The sequence below is a fragment of the Crotalus tigris genome, unplaced genomic scaffold (genome assembly GCF_016545835.1).
Source record: "Crotalus tigris isolate CLP2741 ecotype Arizona unplaced genomic scaffold, ASM1654583v1 scf7180000021465.51407817327:1047546, whole genome shotgun sequence".
Taxonomy (NCBI): domain Eukaryota; kingdom Metazoa; phylum Chordata; class Lepidosauria; order Squamata; family Viperidae; genus Crotalus; species Crotalus tigris.
In genome coordinates this window covers 190,536-210,000 of record NW_024098522.1, presented here as the reverse complement: position 1 = coordinate 210,000, position 19,465 = coordinate 190,536, and the positions used below count along the sequence as shown (strand labels likewise).

The window sequence follows — 19,465 nt, the reverse complement described above, 5'->3', positions numbered from 1 at the left end:
GTTAAGTTAGCAACATGGTTGTTAAGTGAATCCGGCTTCTGACTTTGGTGTCAGAAGGTCGCAAAAGGGGATCACGTGATCCTGGGACACTGCCACCGTCATAAATATGAACCAGTTGGCAAGCATCTGAATTTTGATCACATGACCACGGAGGATGCCGCAACGGTCATAAGTGTGAAAAACGGTCATAAGTCACTTTTTTCAGTGCAGTTGTAATTTTGAAAAGTTACTAAATGAACTGTTGTAAGTTGAGGACTACCTGTATGTTTGTGCACAGACCTGATTAATTGTAGTGGCCTTTCCACAATGGACTCTTCCACATATATTAGGATTGACAATTCTGCAAGTGTCTTACTTTTGAAATATGACAGGGGTCTTCAAACTTGGCCCTTTTATGACTTGTGGACTTCAACTCCCAGAATTCCTCAGCCAGGCACCAAGGACCAAGTTTGAAGACCCCTGGTTTAGAATGAAATTCAGTAGAAAAGACACAGGCAGCCCAATGGAAGCTTTAGTATATACGAAAACAAGTATCTGATCTTCGTAAGCTGATTGCCACACGGAACAAAATGCTCTTTATTTTGATTCAAGTAGCCGCTCGTGGAAAAATGGTTTTGGATTGACTGTAATACTGCTTAGAATTTTCTCCTTCAATTGGGGGAGAAAATATTTACATTTTGAATGCCGATTTGCACTGCAAATACAAACGTGAGATCTCACTTTGGAAAAAAAGCAGCAAACATTTCGGTTTACAGATTATGTAGGATTTGAATTGTTCGGCATAAAGATTGAAGAATTATTTATCCATTATTTTACGTCCGGTTTTCCTTTATTTTTTGCACCTCTTAGGTCCGGATAAGGCCCCATCCCAACATATAGCTTTAATGCTGCTTTTGTTGTTGTTGTTGTTCTAGACAAGGCTGAAGAGATTCATTAGATTAGGAGTCTCCAAACTTGGCAACTTTTAAGACTTGTGCACTTCAACTCCCAGAATCCCCCCAGCCAGCTATTCTGGGAGTTGAAGTCCAGAAGTCTTAAAGTTGCCAAGTTTGCAGACTCTTGCATTAGATCAGTGGTTCTCAACCTGTGGGTCGGGACCCCATTTGGGGTCGAACGACCATTTCACGGGGGTCGCCAAACAACGCAGTCTGCCATTTCCCCCCCTTTTCCTTAGCTGTGCTACTCCCTTTTATTCTATTGGCTTTTGAAAGCAATAGAATAGACTCTCTTGAATAGAGTCTAATTCTATTGGCTTTCAAAAGCCAATAGGAATTGTCCAGGCTGTCTCTGCCCTGCTGAGCCCACCAAAAGTCCCATTCTGCAAATGGTGCTGCACCAGTTGAGAGTCCTCGACTTACGACCAGTTGAGTAGTCCTTGACTTACGACCAGTTTGGGGGTCGCGGCATTAAAAAGGTTGAGAACCACTGCATTAGATAAATGATTTTTACTGGAATAACACTCCCATTTCCCCATCCATATTAGTGTGCCACTTTTTTTTTTTACTCTGCAATTTTAAATAGTTGTGCAAATGTAAGGTGACCAACTTTTTTACAATGAAAGTAGGACACAAATAAATTGAAGAAAAAAATATCGTAAATAAAAGAAACAGCTTATTCATTGCAACAATAATACAGACAACTTGCATGTGCAAAGTTTGCCAGCCGGGTGTTTTGGGGTGCTCAGCAGCAATTCCTATTGGCTTTCGAAAGCCAATAGTGGGAGTAGCACAGCTCATGCAAAAGTTGAAAAAAAAAATCATCAAAAAAAGGTGCCAGAATGCCGTTCTGAGCGTTCTATGAGGGAAGAAAAAGCCCTGCAGATTAGTCTTCAAATATCAAAAAGGAGGACATGAAGGAGGACACTTTTTGAGGGAGGACAGAACTTACAAAAGGAGGACTATCCTCCCTAAAGGAGGATGGTTGGTCACCTTATGCAAATGAATAATTTCTCACAGTGGGGAAAATACAGACCAGTCCAGGAAGCTACCAAACATGTTTGCTTCAGGATGAGAAAATAAGCTTTAAAACCACGAAGGGTGTGTCAGGTGTATGTCTCAGAGTAACAGCAGCCTTAGCTTTATGGCAAATACCGGTTCAAACTCTAAGTAAATATTGATGAATTAAAATGTAGGGCTGAGCGAGCAAATGTAGACATTTGTAGCCGAGGACTGAATGCAAATAGATTTTTTTCCCCCTAAGTCAAGATGCAGATTAATTACAAAATCCTCGGAGTTATCTTGGCACCAGAAGGATAAATTCAGCAAAAGCAGAATAATTTGAGTTGAAACAGCTACCTTTGTTTCTCTTTCTGTGATAACCAGAATCGCCCATCTTGGGTGTCTGTTTTACTCTTGACCGATAAAGTGACTGATCAGGCTTGTGATATTGTTGTTTACCACTGTTTTCAGTCTCTTGTGGTGTATACCTGGTCCTCGCACTTACAATCTTTGCAGCATCCCCGTGGTCACGTGATCAAAATTTAGGCACTTGGCAAGCCAGCATGTATTTGCAACGGTTGCAAAGTCCCGGGGTCATGTGATTGCCACTTGTGATTTTCCTGGCTGTCTGCCAACAAGGAAAATCTATGGGGCAAGCCCGATTTGCTTAATGACCACATGATTCTATGGCCATTTTACCCTGAACACGCCCGATCCTGTCTGATCTCGGAAGCTAAGCAGGGTCAGGCCTGGTTAGTACTTGGATGGGAGACTGTTTGGAATACTGGATGCTGTAGGTTTTCCTATTCTGCCAAAGGTAACAGAGGGCAGGACAAGAAATAATGGATGGAAACTAATCAAGGAGAGAAGCAACCTGGAATTAAGGAGAAACTTCCTAACAGTGAGGACAATTAACCAGTGGAACAGCTTGCCCCACAGAAGTTGTGGGTGCTCCAACACTGGAAGTTTTTAAGAAAAAAATGGACAGCCATCTGTGTGAAATGGTATAGGATTTCCTGCTTGAGCAGGGGGTTGGACTAGAAAACCTCCAGGGTCTCTTCCAGCTTTATTCTGATTGATTCTCTTAACAATTGCAGTGATTTGTTAAACCACTCTGGCAAAAAAGATCATAAAATCAGGGACAATTCATTTAACTGTCTTGCTTAACAGTAGAAATTGTGGCCCCCAACTGTAGTCGTAAGTAAGGACTACCTGTAGTTATTGTCGTTTTTGTTGCAAAACACCTTAGGATGCTCTAGCCTAGACGTAAACTACTAGTGGGCGATGGTGTTTTCTAGTTCCTTATTTAATGACACCAGCTCAGTCCGAATTGCACAACACCCAGAAAAGTAGCAATTCCGAAGTTTCAAAGAAATTCCACCTTGATGACCTCAGTCAGAGCTGGGTGGAGTGTTCATTGCAGCTTGCAAGAGTCTGCATTTTACCCCTAATTCTTGGGCTGAAACTCCTTATTTAAGCCTGTGGATTTTTTTTCCTCCTTAATTATCTCCTACTACATAGGGCTTAATGTGTAGCATTCACAGTCCTCGCTTAGTGAACACGATCACGCTAAGCAATGCAGCCACTAAGTGAGACATCGTGTGACTGTCACGGCCTTATGACCTCATTTCCACTGCGCTCACTAAAGTGAGTGTGGCTGGCGATTTCACCACCCCTGTCTCCATTGACTTTGCTTGTCAGAAGCCGGTCGTGAAATGTGTCAATGGTAATGAGATGACTGTGGGATGCTCTGATGGTCGTAAATGCGAGGACTGGTGGTAAAGTTACGTTTTCAAAGCTTTTGTAACTTTGAACAGTTGCTAAATGAGGTGGTTGGTAAGTGGGGTCATTACATCGGCTGTTAAATAAAGAAAGAATAGGGCTAGCTTTGCCAAAGTTTTTTTTTTTTTACAGAATAACAGAATTGGAAGGGGCATTCAAGGTCATCTAGTCGAACCCCCTGCTCAAGCAGGAGATCCTGTACCATTTCAGACAAATGGTTGTCCAATTTCTTCTTAAAAACGTCCAGTGTAGGAGCATTCACAGCTTCTGGAGGCAAATAGTTCCACTGGTTAATTGTTCTAACTGTCAGAAAGTTTCTGTTTAATTCTAGGTTGCTTCTCTCCTTGATGAGTTTCCATCCATTGCTTCTTGTCCTGCCTTCAGGTGCTTTGGAAAATAGGTTGATCCACTCTTCTTTATGGCAGCCTGTCAGATATTGGAACACTGCTCTTACGTGAAGTGTTAGTGCCACTTTATAATGCCCTGGTAAGATCACATTTAGAATATTGCATCCAATTTTGGTTGCCACAATACAAAAATGATGTTGAGTCTCTGGAAAGAGTCAGAGAAGAGCAACAAGGATGATTAGAGGACTGGAGGCTAAAACATATGAAAAATAGTTGCAGGAACTGGATACAGCCAGTCGAATAAAGAGAAGGACGAGGGGTGACATGATAGCAGTGTTCCAATATCTCAGAGGCTGCCACAAAGAAGAGAGAGTCAAGCTATTCTCCAAAGCGCCTGCAGGCAGGACAAGAAGCAACGGATGGAAAGTCATCAAGGAGAGAAGCAGTTAGAACAGTTAATCAGTGAAACAACTTGCCTCCAGAAGTTGTGGGTGCTCCAGTGCTGGAGGTTTTTAAGAAGAGATTGGACGATCATTTGTCTGAAATGGTGTAGGATTTCCTACCTGAGCAGGGGGTTGGACTAGAAGACCACCAAGATCCCTTCCAACTCTGTTATTCTATTCTGTTCTGTTCTGTTCTGTTCTACTCCACTCCACTCCACTCCACTCCACTCTACTCTACTCTACTCTACTCTACTCTACTCTACTCTACTCTACTCTACTCTACTCTCAAAACATTAGGACTGATTCTAGGTAAATTATAAATATGATAAATGATAGCAACAAGCCTGAAAACGTAGAATGTGAAATCCATTATTTCCCAGCATATATTTACACTTCTCGTATTGGAAGATTGCAGGATACCCTTGTTAAAAAATATTGAATGATTTATTAAAGTCAATTCTGTCCCACACAACCAGAATGACTCTTAGCGGCTTATGTAGAATATAGAATTTATAACAATTACGATGTCATCTAAAACCAGATCAAAACTAACCATCACCAACAACACAACAATTTCCCTCTATCCCCACACTAAGCATTAAAAGCAATAAAAGATTAAAGATGGCATATCTGTAAACTCAGGGAAAAGTCCTCTAAAATGTATCCAATATCCTATAAAGCTGTTGAAAATAATGTAATAAGCTGAGAAAGTCCTGTCAAGGTAGAAAATAACCTTGAAGCAAAGTTCGTCTTAATTATATTTATCTTAGAACAAATACGCAGAGGAATTTTAGTCCATCTTTCATTTTTTAAAATTTTAATTTACACTGAAATGGGATAAATTCACATTTTATCAGGTATAAAAACTCCCTGGGCTTATAATACCAATAGGGGTCTGAGGGCAAAAGAGTCAAGATGGCAGCCGCAGTGATTTAATTGAAGCTCCATGTGTTTTGTGTACCTGTGTGTCATTTGTGTTTTTATGTACATTCTGTGTATTTTTTATGTCTGTGGGGGTGAACATAAAAGACAAATGGAATCTCAGCCGTATCATTGTAGCTACTATCTTCACTTTTCTGATCATATCCTGAGACTAACGCAAAAATCAAAATCCCAAATAAATTTTGAAGGCATCTAAACCTGACTTAAAACTCGTCCTTCCACCTGTATGTGTTGGAGGATGTTAAAAAAAATGAATAAAGTATGTTATGTTTGTAATATTGATATCATAAACAGCAACTGAGGATCAATTACTTCTTTCCTCTTTTTATTGTCAATACTTTAAGCTTTCTCAATAATCTCCCTAACTGTAATCACATTGCAAAAATATTACTACACTGAAATCTGCATTGAACTAATACAACATTATCAAGGTTTGTAACATTACAACGAAAGGAAGAAGGTGGAAGAATTTTTTTAAAAAATGTCCCCAAATTAGCAGGGCTTTAATGATGCCTTTATGATCTTCATATTTAATCCTGCATTTTTGTATTGTCAAAAATTCTGCTGCAACCCAGTAACATCTCCATTTATTTCCATTTACTCCAGGAGAAGTCCTGTTTTAACAAAAGGAGATTACAAAAACAGATAGTCCTTGTCTTACAGCCACAACTGAGCCCCACATTTTTGTTGCTAAGCAAGTCAGTTTTTCACTGAGTTGTGCCTCATTTTATGACCATTTTTTGCAAAAGTTGTTAAGTGAATCATGGGGTCGTTAAGCAAATCTGGCTTGCCCTATTGACTTTGCTTGGAGGAAGCCAGCTGAGAAAGTTCAGCAATAATCGGGATCACGTTACCACATTATCACAACACTGCGACCGTAGTAAATACGAGTCAGTCGTCAAGTGCCCGAATTTTGATCACGTGTCCCTGGGGATGCTGCAATGGGCATAAGTGGGAGAAACAGAATAAATCACTTTTTTTTCCAGTGCTGTTGTAACTTTGAACAGTCACTAAAGAACAGTTGTAAGTTGAGGACTACCTGTAGAAATTTCTTATCTATCTATAAAAATAACATATCTGTAACAGCAGTTCATTTAATGACCGTTCACAGTTTCTGAAAAAAGCGACTTGTGACGATTTTTCACACCTACCACCTTCGTAGCATCCCCATGATCAGTATTTGGACCCTTGGCAACTGACTCGTATTTATGACGGTTGCCATGTCCCAGGATCATGTGATCCCCTTTTGTGACCTTCTGACAAGCAAAGTCAATGGGGAAGCCAGATCCACTTAATAACTGTGTTGCTAACTTAACAATAGCGGTGAATTCACTTAGCAACTTGGTAAGAAAACTTGTAAAATGGGCAAAATTCACTTAACGAATGTCTCACTTAGCAACAGAAATTTTGGGCTCAGTCGTGGGGCCGTAAGTTGAGGTCTTCCTGTATTCCAGTGATGGCGAACCTTTTAGAGACCGAGTGCCCAAAAACCGTCTCGCCCCTGCCCCGCCCCCGCCTCTCCTGCCCGCAGGGCCACCCACTACCTCCACGGCCCGCCACAGCATATTGCCCAGGTGGCCAGCAGCGTCATGGCGGCCTTGCCCTCTGTCCGTGCCCCACAGCATCATCTGTACGCGATGGGGCATGAGGGTGGAGTCTTGTCCCCACTGCCTGGCTGCCATGTCTTTGGCTGTGCTGCTCTGCGCGGGCTGCGCCCGGGATGACTTTCCTCTGGGGGGGCTGCTGGTGAGGAGGGGCCACAGGGAGTGGTGGAGCTGGGGCAACGGTGTGCGTGTGTGCCCACAGACAGGGCTCCGAGTGCCGTCTCTGGCACCCATGCCATAGGTTCGCCACCACTGCTGTATTCTCTTATCCTATTACCTCTGACCACCTTTTTGCTAGTAGATTTCCTGCCTAGCCTGTCTTTCAAGCAGGGAATTCGGAAGGTCTCTTGGTGGGATCTATCTATCCTCCCTGATCTGCAGCGCTTGCATTATAATCCAAGCCCTTAATTTTATGTAAGCAGGTTGTAGCAAAAATGCAGAAGCCAGGAAACGTATTCCTGTATTCCAGTGGGATGCAATTTCTTCCGCCAAAAACTTGTCCTGCACATCCCTAACTACAGACCTCAGGGGAACTGAGAAGCTGAGACAATTTTGCTCCGTTGCAAAAAATAAAAATAAAAAAACACCCCATGAAATGTGGAAATTGCAATTTGTTGAGAGTGGGTCTGGGCTTCTGGGAGGAAAATCTGCATTGCTTAATTATTGCTGGACTTCTTTGATTCACAGTCAGTGAGGCTTCAACTGAATTGCTTCCCTGATAAAAACATAGATCTGTAGTTTGCTGTTACCTTGGTTGTTTTTGTCTTCATCTGCAAAATCCACACTGCAGTGCAGAGCACGGAGGAGGGAGTTCATTCATGTAGTCCAGGGGTCCCCAACTCCCGGTCTGTTGACCTGTACCAGGCCGCAGCATGTCAGCAACCGGTCCGCAAAAACAAGGAAAGCCCCATCCACGGGATACAAAACCACGCCCCCTCCGGGCTGCGGAAAAACCTCTCTCCGTGTAACCGGTCCTGGTGCCCAAAAGGTTGGAGACCTCTGATGTAGTCCTTACAATCATAAGTCGTGATGGTCATAAAGCGGGTTACCACGGCCCTATCTTCAAAATGGGATAGTAAATCCATTTTGGGATGTCTGTAGCAACTTTGAATGATTGCTAATGACTGGTTGTAAATTTCTAGTTTAATCACCGCAGTGATCCACTTATCAACTGTCTCGTTTAGCGAGAGAAATCTGGGGTTTGGTTGTGGTCGTAAGTCGAGAACTATATTTATATCTTTTATGCTTCCGGCTTGTGATTTCTTTAGAGTGTGCTGTTCAGGCAGGTTTTAATTTATTTATTTATTTTTTGAATCGAGGAATTAAGTCAGCATTCTTGAAAGGCTGAGATCATATCAGCTGTTTTTTTTCTTTCTCCACACCTACGTGAATTGCTTATATCCTCTTATATGCTAACAACAGATGCTATGAACAAAAAGCTAAGCATTTTCTTTCATTAGTAAACTTATTTTACTTGACATGAATGAATCAACTTTGCAATGACTCTGCCTTAAAATATAAATGACTTTATATTGTAACATTTGGGGTAGGCAACCTTGGCTCTTTTATGACTCGTGGACTTCAACTCCCAGAATTCCTGACCCAGCTATGCTGAGGGGAAAGGGAGAGTTTTCAAGTTGAGCCATGCTGGCTCAGGAATTCTGGGAATTGAAGTCCACGAGTCATAAAAGAGCCAAGGTTGCCTACCCCTGCAGGCTTAGTATATACAGTAAATTCTGCTATTTTTTTTAAGGTGATATGTTTTTATGTATTCAATTGCACTGGGGCCTTTTCATAAAGGTTGCCTTGATGTAAAAAGAAAATATATAGAAGAAAATAGATCTGATTTACCATTTGCTCTTTCTTACTTCGATTCTGGATTCCCTACTTTTCAAAAAGCAGCACTTCACTCAAAATAGGGTTTACAGTTTGCCTCTTTTCCTTGCCTGTTTGCTGTGGTCTGAGAGAGAGGGACAAATCTAAGTCTGTCCATGACTAAGGGTCGGGTTGAACCTACATCTCACCATTCCCAGCCCAACACCTTTATAACTAGACCTGTTGGAAAGCAACCAGCCGGGCAGGGAGGAGGGATCAAGCTTGGAGCTAGTCTGGAATCACTGCACAACCAACAAAAAGGCTAGGACCAACCCCCTCTAAGTTCCTTATCTAATTGTTCCCAGGAGTTGTTATCGGACTGGGGAGATTCCTGTATTATAGGCAGAAAATAATAAAGTAGTTAGCATGAACTTTTCAGGTTGTTCCTGCCTGACAATACGGATAGTCTCGACTTACAACAGTTTGTTTAGTGACCGCTCAAAGTTACAGCAGCATAGAAAAAAGTGACGTGATCATTTTTCACACTTACAACTGTTGCAGCCTGCCAAAGGTCACGTGATCAAAATTCAGACACTTGGCCACTGGCTCATAGTTATGAAGGCTGCAGTGTTACAACCCGTGTTGTGTGATCAGTTTTTGTGACCTCCTGACAAGCAAAGTCAATGGGGGAGCCCGACTCACTTAACCACCGTATTACTAACTTAGCAACTGTAGTGATTCACTTAACAACTGTGGCAAGAAAGGTCGTAAAATGGGGCAAAACGTACTTGACAAATGTCTGTCTTAGCAACAGAAATTTTGGACTCAGTTGTGGTCGTAGGGTTGTAATTGAGGTTGTGTTGCGTCAACTTGCCATTTGCCACATCTTTTGAGCTGGAGAATTGGGGCTGACCCCATGACCATTGACAAGCAACATGTGAGTTCTCGAGTACAACTTGTCAATCCTGTGTACTTTGTGCACGTCTTGACCTTGAATCCAATGTCACTGAGCGGCATCTGTTTTCTTCTAGGTTGGTTCTAGGGGAACAATTCAGGATTTTACAGGATTCAATGCTTCGAAAGATGCAGAGGCACTTAAAAAAGCAATGGAAGGACTGGGTAAGCCTCCTGTTTTCTCTGGGAAAGGAAGACGGGTTCTGTTCTGATCCAAACAAGAGATCTGCTTTATTCCGGATTGTCACAGACAGATTAACTCCAAAGACGGATTAATATTCAGATTATTTATTCTTCAGGAATCTCTAAACTAGTGGTCCTCAACCTTTTTAATGTCGCGACCCCCAACCGTTCGTAAGTCGGGGACTACTCAACCGGTTGTAAGTCGAGGACTACTCAACTGGTGCAGCACCGTTTGCAGAATGGGACTTTTGGGGGGCTCAGCAGGGCAGAGACAGCCTGGACAATTCCTATTGGCTTTTGAAAGCCAATAGAATTGGACTCTATTCAAGAGAGTCTATTCTATTGGCTTTCAAAAACCAATAGAATAAAAGGGAGTAGCACTGCTAAGGAAAAGGGGAAAAGAAAATGGCGGACTGCGTTGTTTGGCAACCCCTGTGAAATGGTCGTTCGACCCCAAATGAGGTCGCGACCCACAGGTTGAGAACCACTGCTCTAAACAATAGCTTACAGTTAAGAAGAGTTCTTCTGAGGCACGTATCATAATCTTTCCGTTCTTTAAAAAATTAAAGGTAGATTCACCCCATGTTCGTATGGAGCAAAAGGTCCCGTGCCTGTACTACACAAGACTTTATATGCTGGCACGTAGCCAGGAAATCCTGTCATAAAACATTGAAGTCCCTCCCAATTGCTAATTAAGACATAGAACTGACCAATTAGAACACAGATATAACCACGTAACAATTAAAACTACATTTCCCAGAACCCATCTCTTAAGGAGACAGCACTTTAACCCTTAAAATGCTACTTGCTCTACACACCGTTTTCTAAGCCAAATATATGCTCTGGCCAGAGTTACATACTGGTCCAGCACCAGTAGAGAGTATCTTCTGTTGGATTGCCTTTTTCCAGCTTCTGGCCACCAAAGTTGGATTAGTTGTGGATGGGGACCACAAACAAATGGCTGTACGCTACATTGAGAAGATGAAAGAACAACCTGGAGGAAGACAACCTGACTAGCTATTTCTGCATTTTGCAAAGAATAACGCATAGCAATATCTTTGAAGTCACCAGGACTTGAGGTGGGAAGGAAGGAAATTCTGGAAGTTTGGTTGATGTTCCATATGGTGACAATTTAAAATCCAAAAACCTGTTACTTCTATTCCCAAACCAAGCCACGTGGTCCTCTGCAACTTATCTCAGCCTTTCTAGATTCAGAGCAATGTTGAATATGGAAGTTAGCAACAGCAATAGCACTTAGACTTATATACTGCTTCGTGGTGCTTTACAGCCCTCTCTAAGTGGTTTACAGAGTGAGCACATTGCCCCCAACAATCTGGGTCCTCATTTTACCAACCTCGGAAAGATGGAAAGCTGAGTCAACCTTGAGCCGCTCAAGATCGAACTCCTGGAGTGAGCAATGAGCTAGCTGCAGTACTGCATATTACCACTGCGCCACCAGGGCGCAACAGAGTTCTTATAACTGGGACTAGATTGGGGTCTTCAAACTTGGCCCTTTTATGACTTGTGGACTTCAACTCCCAGAATTCCTCAGCCAAGCAAAACCAAAATGCTTAATCATAAAATCCAAAATTAAAGGCACAGGATGAATTTATCCTCCTTGTTACCATGTAGAATAGGGGTCTTCAAACTTGGCCCTTTGATGACTTGTGGACTTCAACTCGCAGAATTCCTCACTAGCTGAGGAATTCTGGGAGTTGAAGTCCACAAGTCATCAAAGGGCCATGTTTGAAGACCCCTGATGTAGAACAATTTTGTTACTTCAAAGGATGTGAGTCCTCTCCATGACATCCTTCCGTTTTTAAGAGTAAGACCTTCCCCCACAATAGTCCATAAAACTAAAGTTTCCTTGTCAAGAAACTTTGAGAATGGGATACAGGTTGCCTATCGCTAACGTTTTCACATGTTTTACTCCAAGATTCAAGATTCTTCCTCTTTCTGAGCTGACTCCCTTCTTGATTTTTGCTTTTAGGCACAGATGAAACAAAAGTGATTGAGATCCTGACAGGAAGATCTAATGCTCAAAGGCAGCTGATAGCTGCAGAGTACAAATCTTACACTGGAAAGGTATGCATCCTTGGGAAATATTATGATGGGGAGAAGGACAAGGAGGGTGAGGGGCTCCATTATCTCCAGCCACTGATTCTTCATGGCAGCTTGGTGCAATGGTTAAGATGCTGGCCTGGAAACCAGGCGCTGTGAGTTCTAGTCCTGCTTTAGGCATGAAAGCTGGCTGGGTGACTTTGGGCCAATCACCAATGATGGTGGATTCTAGTCCCGCCTTAGGCATGAAAGGTAGCTGGGTGACTTTGGGCCAGTCACCAGGTGGCTATGAGTTCTAGTCCCTCCTTAGGCATGAAAGCCAGCTGGGTAATCTTGGGATAGTTATCTCTCAGCCCAATTCACCTCACAGGGTTGTTGTGAGAAAAAGAGGAGGAAGAAAGAGTATTATGTATGTTTGCTACCTTGAGTGACTTATAAAGTGACAGAAGGCAGGATAAAAACCAAATTAAATTGTAAATTTCTGGAGGAGTCATGAGATGAGTTCTCCCATAGAAGGGATTTCCTGTTCCTCCCTAAAAATGGGAACAAAAGGGAGAAAAATCTACTCAAAATGAATCTTCATATCCTGGAGATTGGCCCATCCCATCCAAAAACTGGGGTGATATATGAAGTGATACGGTCCAGCTAAGCCTTTGCAAGGCAATAGCAACTGGGATGACACAGGCCAGCCAAGACTTTCAATTTCTCACTGAGAACTAAAGAAAATAGTTTTGACAAGATACATTTCCTCAAAGCAGTAAAGCTGAGACTCTGCCAGAATCTGCCCCTATGCCATCCATTTAAACCAGGGGTCTTCAAACTTGGCCCTTTTATGTCTTGTGGACTTCAACTCCCAGAATTTCTCAGCCAGGCATGCTGACTGAGGAATTCTGGGAGTTGAAGTCCACAAGTCATAAAAGGGCCAAGTTTGAAGACCCCTGATTTAAATGGATGCCCTCCATATGTGGTGGGCTAAAATTCTGTATTTATGATCCCTAGTTGTGATTAGCTGGATTAGAAATTATTGCTGAAGCTGCCCAGGATTCTTGACGGTGAGAATTATTCGTGGCTCTGTTTTGTTTTTTCTTTTTGAAGGAGCTGAAAGATGCTTTGAAGGAAGATACTTCAGGTGATTTTGGGCGTGTCTTGGTTGCTCTGGTAACTCCCCCTGCAGAATTTGACGCGGAACACATTAACCGAACCATCAGAGTAAGTCGAAAAGGATGGTCCTCCTCTTAATGCTAATCCTTAACCCAGGGGTCTTCAAACTTGGTCCTTTTATGACTTGTGGACTTCAACTCCCAGAATTCCTCAGCCAGCTTGCCTGGCTGAGGAATTCTGGGAGTTGAAGTCCACAAGTCATAAAAGGGCCAAGTTTGAAGACTCCTGCCTTAACCTAACTCACCTTGACACATGCTTTATTTGAATCTGTTTGGGGAAAACATCAATTTTCTGTCGCACTCTCCTTTTATGTGAATGCACTTTAATATAATTGCCTTGTGGGGGAAGAAATCAAAATAAAATTTTCTAGAAGAAGAGAAAGCAGACCTTTGCACAGCTAGAGCTTTGCTAACTGGAGTTGCTAGTCTCTTCAGTGCAGTTAGTCCTTGACTTACAGTCATTGGTTTGTTGACCATTTGAAGTTACAAAGGCACAGAAAACAGTGACTTATGACTGTTTTTCACACTTGTGGCCATTGCTGCATCCCCATGGTCACGTGATAAAAAATTCAGACGCTTGGCAACGGCTCGTATTTAAGACGGTCGCCGTGTCCCAGAGTCACATGATCCCCATTTGCAACCTTCTGATAAGCAAAGTCAATGGGGAAGCCGGATTCACTTAACAACCTTGTTATTAACTTAAGTGCAGTGATTCACTTAACAACTGTGACAAGAAAGGCAGTAGAATGGGGTGAAATTCACTTAACCACTATCTTAGCGATGGAAATTTTGGGCTCAGTTGTGGTCATAAGTCAAGGACTAAATATTGTAAAAGAAAGCATCAGGCAGTGGTACTTCAAGAGTACAAAGTCCCTGAAATTAAAGTGACTTGAAGACAAAGTGTGGGCTCAAGTGAAGGTCAAGATCAGGGGTCTTCAAACTCGGCCCTTTTATGTCTCATGGACTTCAATTCCCAGAATTCCTCAGCCAGGCACGCTGGCTGAGGAATTCTGGGAGCTGAAGTCCATGAGTTATAAAAGGGCCGAGTTTGAAGACCCCTGTTCTAGAGTCTCAACGTCTTTTGTACATTGTGGCAACCAAAAATGGATGCAGTATTCCGTGTGTGGTCTTACCAAGGCATGATAAAGTGGTTTAGCCCTAAGATACACATACACACTGTCCACGATGGGTGACATAGCTGTCCCCCTGCAGGGCCATCAGTGTTCCCCACCATTCCAGCAGCTCCATTTTTAAATCCTTACTTTTAGCAAGCAGTTATGCTTTGATGAATCAGTTGATCAGTGCTCTTTCATCTACCCCTACTCTTGTTAGTTCACATCATTAACCAACAATTTGTCGGGTGCTTTCCATTAATCACCCATGCAGTGTTAGCACGGCTGGGTTTCAATGATTTCAATAAAACCGTAACTCACGGAGATCCATCGTGCTGAAATCTGTTTACAAACATTTGCCTGAGATGAGGTCAGCCCATTTTTCTTCTGCCAGAATGAATGTTTTAATGTTGAAATGGTCTCTCTGGGTCATTTATCTTGTTCTGAGATTTCTAACCATCTTGTGGCAGATTCTGCAGATTGCCAGATGCAATTAGGTCTACATCAATCTTGAATGGAAAATTTAGCATCTTTTTTAATGTGATTCTTGCCAGGGCATGGGAACTAATGAGACGGCGTTGATTGAGATCGTGGCTTCCCGAACCCCCCAGCAACTCAGAGCCGTAATTCAGGCTTATTATACAAGTAAGAACTGCCTTGACTGAATAGATAACCAGTCAGGTATTTGCCTCTTCATTTCTCTGTATGCAGCAATAGCTAACCAGTCTGGAATGAAAACTGTCTCAGGAAGATATCTGATATTACAGGGAGTAATTTATTTGCAACTGTTTGTTTAATGCGTGTTGAAAGTTACAAATGGTGCTGAAAAAAGTGATTTATGACCAGTTTTCACACTTAATGACTCAGCACCCCTAGGGTCATATGATCAACATGTAGCCACTGGGCAACTGGGATGTATTTATGACACTTGCACTGTCCCAAGGTCATGTGATTCCCATTTTTGACCTTTCCAGATGGCTTCTGACAAGCTAACTCAATGGGGGGGGGCTCAATCAGAGTAGAGCTGGAAGGGACCTTGGAGGTCTTCTAGTCCAGCCTCCTGCTCAAGCAAGAGACTCTATACCAGGGGTCTTCAAACGTGGCCCTTTTATGACTTGTGGACTTCAACTCCCAGAATTCTTCAGGCAGGCACGCTGGCTGAGGAATTCTGGGAGTTGAAGTCCACAAGTTATACAAGGGCCACGTTTGAAGACGCCTGCCCTATACCATTTCAGACAAGTGGCTGACTCTGGTTTCTAGCCTGGTGCCTTAATCAACTACACCAAACTGGCTCTTCAGGGACAAAATGGATATTTTCATTTTGTTGAGCGCTCTCTTACCCTTTAGGACAGTGATGGCGAACCTTTTAGAGACGGAGTGCCCAAACTGCAACCCAAAACCCACTTATGCATCGTCGAGTGCCGGGTGGGGGTGGCCCATTCAGTGGACGTGGCTGCCGTGGTAACAGCAGACTGGGTGGGACTAAAAAGTTCAATCAATCAATTCCAACTTTGCAAGATCTTTTTTTTTCCCCCCCGCGAGAAGTTGAAATTGACTGATTGAACCTTTTTTTTTTTTTTGCACACGGCGGAGGCCTAAAGCGAAAAGGTTTTATCAAACCCAGCTGAAGGCCCAGGACTGGGCCGATGATGCGCATGTCACAGAGAGGGCTCTGAGTGCCACCTCTGGCACCCGTGCCATAGGTTCGCCACCACTGCTTTAGGAGTTTTTGAAACCTTTTAACAGTTGGAATCCTAGTTCCATGTTTGTGGCTGAAGAAAATGGTCCCTTTCTGATCTAAAAGGTTTTGCGCAAAGGTCCACACGGAGTGGAGGATCTCCTCATCATTTAGTCAGACCCTCCTGAGTTAGTATTAGCTAGAAGATCATGGCCCGTGTCCCCTGAAGCTTTTATTTTGATAAGTGGCCCTAGCCAAAGAAACCACTGCTGCCTTTCAGGAAGATGAATTGCTGAACTGCGGAGAGGCTGACCAAGATGGATTGGAAACTGAATGCAGCCAGTCCAGCGAAGCCTATATAGCTGGGACTGGTGTAGTTCTTTCAGGGCTGTGGCATTGATTAATATCTGGAAGATGGATGTCTCTTCTCTTGGTGAGAGTGTAGAAAGCTCACTGGTGGGAACAGAATCAGACGGTCCTGCTTCACTGCATTGTAGTCGAAGCTCAGCCAAACAAATAAATTTGGACCGAAGAACAAATTGATTGAGTCACAATGGACTGGTCAGTAAACACCAAACTTGCTGACATTGTGAGTGAAGGAACGCAGGGTTAACAATTTGGGGAAGACCTACAAATTGGCTGCTTGAGTGCTTTTTGGGTGTCTTGAGATTTCAGTTCCCAGAGTTCCAGAAATTTGGAACTGTAAGCTATCCAGAGTCATGGATTGAGATGGACAGCTGTCAAAAAAATGAATAAATGAATGAATGAATTCCATGGTCAAAAGCAGCCTGACAATTCTGAGAACTGTCATTCTAAACATGTTTAGAAGTCACCGCATAAGGGAAGGATTATGAAAAACCAAACGTACAGGGACATATTAGGTGAAACCTGGCTCAGTAGCAGTAACTGTGAGAGGGATCTCGCTGTCCTAGTGGACAGTCACTTAAATATGAGCCAGCAGTGTGCTGCAGCCTCCCAAAAAGCCAACACAGTCCTAGGCTGCATTAACAGAGGGATAGAATCAAGATCACGTGAAGTTTTTACACCACTTCATAATAGCTTGGTAAGACCAGACTTGGAATATTGCATCCAATTTTGGTCACCACAATATTAAAAAGATGTTGAGAATCTCTAGAAAGAGTGCAGAGAAGAGCAACAAAGATGATCAGGGGACTGGAGGCTAAAACATATGAAGAATGGTTGCAGGAATTCGATATGTCTAGTTTAATGAAAAGAAGGACTAAGGATGACATGATAGCAGCGTTCCAATGTCTAAGGGGCTGCCACACGGAAAAGGGGGCCTTCAAAGCAAGGCAGAAGTAATGGATGGAAACTAATCAAGGAGAAAAGCAACCTAGAACTAAAGAGAAGGTTAAATAAAGTTTTCCTCAAATCTTTCTTCAGGGTTCAGAGCATCTTACATATGATGAATAACAAACATGAAAGGCAGTTTAATATTAGTAATCCCCATTTGTAGATGGGATTACCAAGAGAGATAACTTTGCTATTAGCAGCTTGGATGCTCAAAGCAGGCAAAAGATTAAAATTAAGGTTCTTTTGATAAATAGGTTATATTCTTAATGAATTTTCCTTCTTTTTTTAAAACAACAACAAAAAAAACTGAAAATAAAAACGGTCATAAGGAAAACATGCTTCATGCCAGTTTGGAACCAATGTAATACAGTAAAATTGTTTTAGAGCCGTGCTTTTTAATAAGGAATGTTAGCGTGAAATTCCAGTTTTGCTATGAAATTTCTTTGGAAATCTCCAAAAGCAATGTCCCCCCCCCCAGCTGGCTGATCTTGTAATCTGGAATATGGTCAATAACAATAATGATGATAAACCACCCTGAGGTAAATTAATTCCTGCTTCTTCATACCATGGCTAAATATGCATGCTGTTGTTGAAACGAGTCATAGATTTCTTGACCTCCAAAAATAACAAGCCAGTTTTTTGCAATGACTGAAATGTCGTTATCTGCCATCTGTAAGACTGCAAGTTATTCTCTTTTGCATTAATGAAGCTTATCGTTAAGTTCCTCAGTTGGGGGAGCAGAGAGGAAGGAATCCTGCGTGAGCTTAATTTTGTTCAGTTGATTGAAGATTGAAGAAACAATGGCTTGACACAGGACCCAACAGAAGGAGATTGGGCAAAGAAAACTTGGGAAATCTAAGCCAACTTTTCTCTGACCTAACAGTATGAAAGATCTTTGGCCACGTTGATGGGCTCATTAGAAGCAGTCCTCAAGTTACAACAAGTTCGTTTAGTAACCGTTCGAAATTACAACAGACTGAAAAAAAGTGACTTATGACCAGTTTTTACACTTAACAACCGGGTTACTACCTTAACAACTGCAGTGATCCATTTAACAACGATGGCAAGAAAAGTTGCCAAAGAAGGCGAAACTCATTTAACAACTTAGCAACCTAATTTGGGCTCAATTGTGGTCGTAAGTCAAGGACTACCTAGATCAGTGATGGCAAACCTTTTAGAGACCGAGTGCTCCAAAATCGCCCTGTCCCCCTGGCCACCCCCTACTCCGCCCCCCACTCCACCCTGTCCGCCCGCAGGGCTACCAACTGCCCAGCTGCCATGTCCTTGGCTGCTGCGCTGCTCTGCGTGGATCGCGCCCGGGTGTAACTCTCCTCCAGGGAGGCTGTTAGTGAGGAGGGGGTTGCAGGGGGAGGTGGGGCTTGGGTGATGGCATACGTGCCCACAGAGAGGGCTCTGAGTGCCGCCTCTGGCACGCGTGCCATAGGTTTGCCACCACTGACCTAGATTATAAAAACCCTATTGTGCCCCTAGGAGTGATACATATTTTGGATTACTACGACACAGCTTTTTTCCCAGGTTGGCTAGAGCAGAGGACACTGATGCATTCAGATGACACCTTATTTATCTAGCTTATCAATTCCTCCTCTAGTTTATACAGTTAGCATTAAACAAAAACAAAAACCTGTCCTGTCGGGGCTATGCAAAATAAACCACAGAGATCTCCCTTCTATCAGCTCTTTAGCAACAGAACAAGATAACCGGCAGGATTATCCCATGCAATCTCTGCTTATTACAAGCTTTGCAGATAGGACAGCTTCTCCACTAAAAGGGATGTACAACGTCCATCACAAGAGGGCTAAATAAGAAGTTGTGTAGTGGGGCTTTTTTGGGGTGTTAAGACAAATGTTGAATGACGTTTACAGATAGTCTTTGACTTAATGACCACAAGTGAGCCCCTGATTTCTGTTACTAAGCGAGGCGGTTGTTAAGCCAGTTTTGCCCCGTTTGACGACGGTCGTTAAGTGATTCTCTGCAGTTCTTAAGTCAGTAACATGGTTGTTAAGCGAATTCGGCTTCCCCATTGTCTTTGCTTATCAGAAGGTCGCGAAAGGGGATCCCCTGACCCCCTCCCGGGATACTGCAACCGTCATAAATACGAGCCAGTCGCCAAGC

General features: G+C 42.8%; 1 protein-coding gene and 1 pseudogene across 1 annotated transcript in view; both read left to right on the top strand.

Moving 5' to 3' along the window:
- Window positions 1-19,465, top strand: part of ANXA3 (annexin A3) — a 38,542-nt gene that overhangs the window by 5,137 nt on the left and 13,940 nt on the right. Inside the window, exons 3-6 of the mRNA XM_039318718.1 lie at window positions 9,902-9,989; window positions 11,998-12,092; window positions 13,164-13,277; window positions 14,895-14,985. Of these exons, the coding sequence (XP_039174652.1) occupies window positions 9,902-9,989; window positions 11,998-12,092; window positions 13,164-13,277; window positions 14,895-14,985 (388 nt within the window). The remainder of the gene's footprint in view (window positions 1-9,901; window positions 9,990-11,997; window positions 12,093-13,163; window positions 13,278-14,894; window positions 14,986-19,465) is intronic.
- LOC120296757 lies at window positions 2,620-2,737 on the top strand (annotated as a pseudogene).